The 6,585-nt window shown below is 40.6% G+C and overlaps 1 protein-coding gene across 1 annotated transcript; it reads right to left on the reverse strand.

The window, feature by feature from the left end:
* Window positions 1-2,526: 2,526 nt before the first annotated feature.
* Window positions 2,527-6,202, reverse strand: LOC108672323 (putative ribosomal RNA-processing protein 7 homolog B). Its single transcript, XM_018159965.2, has 4 exons — window positions 6,174-6,202; window positions 5,249-5,405; window positions 3,240-3,364; window positions 2,527-2,659 (listed from the first exon to the last, which is right to left on the reverse strand). The coding sequence occupies exons 2-4, from the start codon at window positions 5,401-5,403 to the stop codon at window positions 2,574-2,576; spliced, it is 366 nt and encodes a 121-aa protein (XP_018015454.1). The 5' UTR covers window positions 5,404-5,405; window positions 6,174-6,202; the 3' UTR covers window positions 2,527-2,573.
* Window positions 6,203-6,585: the final 383 nt, after the last annotated feature.

Raw genomic sequence — 6,585 nt, forward strand, 5'->3', positions numbered from 1 at the left:
CTAGGATCAGCACTGCATTATTCATCACAAAAAATGAAATTAGATAGAAAAATCAGCCTTATAACGCTTGTCGAAGACATATTTTTAAAACTTATTGAAAAAGGCAAGAATGCAAACAGATTTTTTGAGATTTTTTCAGCAATACAACAAAAAACTTCTGAAGGAAGTAATACAAAATTCTTGCGCACGAGCTGAAATAATGACCCAAATCCTCGCTGTATTGAGAGAAGATCGTACGACTGTTCATAGTGCGCACGAAGAAATCATGTCGAAACCTTTCAAGCGAGGAGAAAAATTCGAACTTACGTGAATATTTCGAGACGGCACTTCCTTGCACAGCCGAGGTGTGAAAATCATTCACAGCTCTGAGAGCGCATCGTTAAAATGTCGGCAACGTTTCAATGGATCAAAACTGCACCAACTTGAATAGTTTGTTCGACGAGAAACACTTCAGGAAGCAATAAATTGTTCTCATTTGTGCTAGGAGTTATTAAAGATCCTTTCCGTAGAAAGTCGGTGCGACCAATATTTATAGCGGATGGCGCAAGAAATCTTGCGTTACATCGTTCCATCTCTGGATATTTGAATTCAGATTCATAACGAGAACAAACTAGGAATACGTTTCAACGGTGTACATTCCTCTAATGCGGTAAATTTAGTCGGATCTACTCATTCGTTAAAATTATTTTTCATTCGTACTATCAGAATTAAATTTCGTCATGAACCGTCAGTCATCTTTTAATAAGATTCATTTCGATCACCATCGTAGATATGTCATTTAACCATTTCTCCAGGAGCGAGATGGATTTCTATACAATTTGGTTAATACTAACTCCAAAAAGCAATTGTGTGCAATCAATGCATCATTAAATCCTATTTATAGTGGAGTAAACTAACCAACCTAAAATCCAAATAATATTAAATAAAATGCAACACACATATGTTCACGTATTACCGGAGAACGGTATTTCGTATACAACAGACAAAGCTCATTTTCCAGGCACGTTGTTCTTCAATACTCGAGTGGCAAGTCCGAATACCGAAATAAACAATAGTATATAGAGCCACAGACGACCACACACACGATTTAGTAGCACCGCACAATAATTGAGGCTCTCTGAGCGAGTGCTCAATGTTGGTCATTTATAATTTCATTTGTCCAGTGCAGTAATTAAAATGAATATGTAGTTCCAAAACGCCCGGCTTGTGTTCATGCTGAGCACATGGGGAGGCTAGACGCACAATGCACGAGTGGTGAAGTCTTCTCACGCTGAAGAGCAGCCGTATACTCGCTGACCGTTATCTCCTTATTTAACGGAGGCTTCACAAATGCTCTGCTCAGCGTCTAGTGCGTATCTCTTGTTCTGACAATAACGAACAAACTGTGCGTATTGTCTTCAGTCTTTTAGTACACCGTACTCAGAAGTGCCTCAAGAATGGGTAACACGCAGTAATATGTGTCAGCGCTGTGCAATAACAAACGATCTTCGGGTCTACATCTGCCGCGTGAAGTATAAACGAGTTCCTCTTTCTCGAGATCCTGAATCCCTCATAATTATTCTTCCTTGCAGAACATAGCTATGCCTAAATTCTATGTGAACTAACGCAACTCAATTCAATTATTAACATTCAAGGTCCTGAAGCGAAACAATAAATTCGATAAAAAAAACAGCGCCAATCTTAAAACTATGAAGAACTGCATCAAAGTCTGTCAAAAGCAGGTTCTGACATTGTTGCTAGCAGTTCTGATTCGGTTTCTGAGTGAAGCTTTTATCGGTATTGGTTTCAGAACAGAATAGAACCGAATTTCAACGTCAAGTAGTCAATCACACTAATTAAAGAAGGGTACAGCATTCAGCTTGATGAATAAATAATATCGTTGTGTACTAAACTATGATAAACGCAAAACGGCCTCATACGACGGCTCGACAAAACACGAAAGCTCGACACCAGGCCGACCAGATTGGATTGCTCGACCAGACTAAAGAGCTCGACACCAGGCAAGACAAGCATGGAGTGCTCCATCAGACTAGAGAGCTCGACTCCAGGCTCCACAGCATGGAGTGCTCCATCAGACTAGAGAGCTCGACACCAGGCTCGACAAGCATGGAGTGCTCCATCAGACTAGAGAGCTCGACTCCAAGCTAGACAAGCATGGAGTGCTCCATCAGACTAGAGAGCTCGACACCAGGCAAGACAAGCATGGAGTGCTCCATCAGACTAGAGAGCTCGACTCCAAGCTAGACAAGCATGGAGTGCTCCATCAGACTAGAGAGCTCGACACCAGGCTCGACAAGCATGGAGTGCTCGACCAGACTAGAGAGCTCGACTCCAGGCCCGACAAGCATGGAGTGCTCCATCAGACTAGAGAGCTCGACAAGCATGGAGTGCTCCATCAGACTAGAGAGCTCGACAAGCATGGAGTGCTCCATCACACTAGAGAGCTCGACAAGCATGGAGTGCTCCATCAGACTAGAGAGATCGACACCAGGCTCGACCAGGAGCGAGGTGAGAAAAACTCCGTGGCACGCGCAGTATTTTAATTGGAAGATAAATTAAAAATTGAAGCAACATCATAAAGGCTTGAATTTTCGACCTTGCCGCGCTTTCTCGAAGGATTCCTTGGCTTGCTCGTATTGTCGTCGCAGGTTCTCCCATTCTGAAGAGGATAAAAAGTAGCCAAGTATGTAATGAACTTCAAAACTGTTCTACATATAAAAAGCCAAGCAAATTCACCACATCTGCAATGAAAACGTTTCGGAGACCACCTCCATCATCGGTTCAAAATAAATTATAGTATATGCAATCAGATTGAAACGAAAAAAATAATGCAAAAGATTAATTTTTTTTCAATACATTTTTTGAACTGATGATGGGCCCGGTCTCCGAAATGTTTACTTTGAAGATAAGGTGATTTTATTGGGTGTTTTCTTTGCTTTTAAATTTGGGTGAACTTTCGATTTAAGCAGACTAATGATATACCTACTAACTATGTTGTAAATAAGTCCTAAATACGTTCATTGGAGAAAAGCAAAAATGCAAAGAAAAAGTACTTAACGAAAAGAACATTCCTATAATAAACAAGTATCGAACTCAATACTGAAAATAAATGTAGAGTAATATTATAAGTTAAACAGGGAATTGAAAGGATATGATTACATATAATTCTGTAAATATAATAATTATATTGTAGCTCATTTGTTTGGGAAATAAATGTGATCTGAACATGTGCTGCTTACGTTGCTTCTTGCGATCGCGGTGCTGGAAGGAGTAGAAGTTGACCAGCTCCATTTTTCTCTGCTTCGCTCGTGCACGTTTTGTGGTTTTCTTTTGGATCGCTCCAGGCGCTATTTTCTTCTTAAAACTGCAGTGAGATGTACAAAAATATAAATTAAATAAATATTATTTGCAGGTACGATATAAAGCAAACAAAAATGAAGCGCGGTATGCTAAAACATAACGTAAATGAAGTCGCTACATCTGAATAAAGGAGAACACTTCAAACAAATAAAAGTTATAAATTAAATTAACTCATGACAACTTTCAGCAAAATGAAAAATAAAAAGAAACCTGTAAACTCTTGAAACTCATGGAAGTGATAATAATCCTTATTCAAAAACACAACTTGAGATGAAATAAATATTTGTAAAATATATTGAATTAAATTGCTGTGGTACGGTATCACACCAATGCCTTAAGCCACGTTTGAATCGCCCCGTAAAATAGTGACCAAACTAACCAAGCCCCACAGCTCCAGGCACCGCACTGCCAAAACTCGTAAAGTAAACGTAGCGGCAAAATTACCCGTAGTGTCCGACATCTTGTTTAAAATTGGTGGCTTTAGCTGAAAAAGACGTCTGCGATTGCCGGACGAACTACAGGGTCCGCCATATTTATGGCAACGGATGTTTGCTATATAAAATAAATTGGTTTCTAGGAGACTTTTATTTTATAATGAAGCATAATATCATCTATCAATTCATCTACTTAATATTGCAGAAGTCTTAGGTGTCTAAATTTACTATTACTTATTGCAGTAGATAGAAATGGAATTGTAACCCTTCATGAAAAGGGCGAGAGTAATTCAGTCATTGCAAAAAAGCTCCAACTTCGTCGTGAAACTGTGTGGAAGATGGTAAAAAAATGCAAGGAAACTGGTGAAACATGCAATCGACCTGGTCAAGAAAGGAAACGAAGTGTCCGAACAAAACAATTGGTCAAAAACACGAGGGAGAAGTTGAGAAGAAACCCTCGTCGCTCAGCTGCAAATTGGCTGCAGAAGCAGGAGTCAGTCAGACATCAATGCGTAGAGTCCTCAAAGATGACCTCAAAACCTCCCCTTACAAGATGCAAACATGGCATGAACTAACAGACCGACATGAACGAATGAGGCTCGAAAGATGCCAGCACATTCTGGATCTCATCGAGGATAGCACGCTGCCCAACTTGGTGTTCAGTGACGAGAAAAAATTTGACATTGAACAAAGCGTTAACCGTTAAAATGACAGAGTTTGGATTCGGGATGGATTTGTGGCAACCAGAACAGCAACACGACATCAAAATCCCATGTCCGTGATGGTTTGGGCCGCGGTAACCGCCACTTGGAGGTCCCCACTGGTTTTTGTCCCCTCATGAGTGAAATTGAACAGTCAGCGATACATTACGGACATTTTGGAAGCTGTGTTGTTACCTTGGGCCCGTAAACACTTCAACGGCTCACCATGGAGTTTTCAACAAGACTCTGCACCATCACATGGCTCAAACATGACCCAAAACTGGATTCAGGGTCACATCCCAGCGTTCATTAGCAAAAATGAATGGCCCTCAAAAAGCCCTGATTTGAATCCTCTCGACTTTTCTGTGTGGGCTATTTTAGAGAGTAGGGTCTGCAGAACACCTAATGATTCTTTGGGTAATTTGAAGTCTAAATTGACACGAGAATGGGACTTGATCCCTCAAGAAATGTTGCGTGTCTCCAGTGAAGCTTTCCCGCGTAGATTGGAGGCCGTTATTAAAAATAAGGGTGGTCATATTGAATAAATGACTGAGAATTGTTTAGGTAATTCTTGGCAACTAGCTCATCCAATTAAAAAAACAATGCACCTGTTTGTTTCATTGACAAACAACAAAAAACATGCGTTGCCATAAATATGGCGGACCCTGTAGTAACTAGTTTGATATTATATGTTCTTGATGGCAAAGGCCTAATAACAAAGACCTCGAAGATGAATGACAACGCACGACTCACGCTTTTGTGACGGTCGTCCAGCCTTCGTCTTCTTCGTTTTGTTGCTCTTTCTGAAGCTGCGCTAAATTGTACTTCTCGGTGAGCTCTGCCATAAGCGCGTTATTCTCTTCTTCTGCCGCCACGACATCCATCCTCCACTTACACTCCTCCGCCATTTCTGAAGAAAATCAGATACTATGTAACACGAACATAATTTTAAGGAATTATCCTTGGCAGTGGACGACTCCCTACATCGATATCTAGAAAAAATATTATCAGAGCAGAGCAACAACTTGACATGTCAAGTTTAAACAATTTTTGTTATGAATGGACCCAAAAATTCTAACCCCAACAAACAGTCGAAGATTAGCTATCCTTTGATAGAATCGTTGTTTCCTCTACAACTAGTGAGGCAGTAATTAAAATACCGCAGTATGGGAAACACGAACTTGTCACTTACCCCGGGCTGGAGTGATGAGAGTCTCTTCCGTCTCTGCAACAAACATCAAATTACTCTAGGCTAGAGCGATGGGAGTCTCTTCCATCTATGCGACGGACATCAACTTACTCTGGGCTAGAGTGATGTGCGTAACTTCCGTCTCTGCAACAAACATCAACTTACTCTGGGCTGGAGTGATGTGCGTATCTTCCGTCTCTGCAACAAACATAAACTTACTCTGGACTGGAGTGATGTGCGTATCTTCCGTCTCTGCAACAAACATAAACTTACTCTGGACTGGAGTGATGTGCGTATCTTCCGTCTCTGCAACAAACATCAACTTACTCTGGGCTGGAGTGATGTGCGTATCTTCCGTCTCTGCAACAAACATAAACTTACTCTGGACTGGAGTGATGTGCGTATCTTCCGTCTCTGCAACAAACATAAACTTACTCTGGACTGGAGTGATGTGCATCTCTTACATCTCTGCAACACACATCAACTTACTCTGGGCTGGAGTGATGAGCTGCTGCTGCCTCTCTCAAGGCTGAGTTCCAACACTCGCTTAAGATGCTTGGCTTTCTTGAACACCACAAACGCTACATTATTCTTCTGTTGAAAGAAAAAGATCTCGTAAGTACATTCAACACAATTTGAAAAATCGTTATATATAATTCGTCATAAACAATTTATATATAACATGCATATGTTTAACATCCAGTTGTGTCAACAAATACTGCTTATTAATCTCACATGTTATTTTCATAGAAAGGAGGTTCCTGTCTAAAAACAAAACAACTGATCAATATGGGATATTATGTTTAGGTACCACAAAAACTAAACATGCATTAATTTGTACACATACTGCAAAAAGCGATGGTCGGACCCAGGCACTGTTTATTGCCTGTCTGTCAGGATG

Source organism: Hyalella azteca, unplaced genomic scaffold, assembly GCF_000764305.2.
Source record: "Hyalella azteca isolate HAZT.00-mixed unplaced genomic scaffold, Hazt_2.0.2 contig1072, whole genome shotgun sequence".
Lineage (NCBI taxonomy): Eukaryota > Metazoa > Arthropoda > Malacostraca > Amphipoda > Hyalellidae > Hyalella > Hyalella azteca.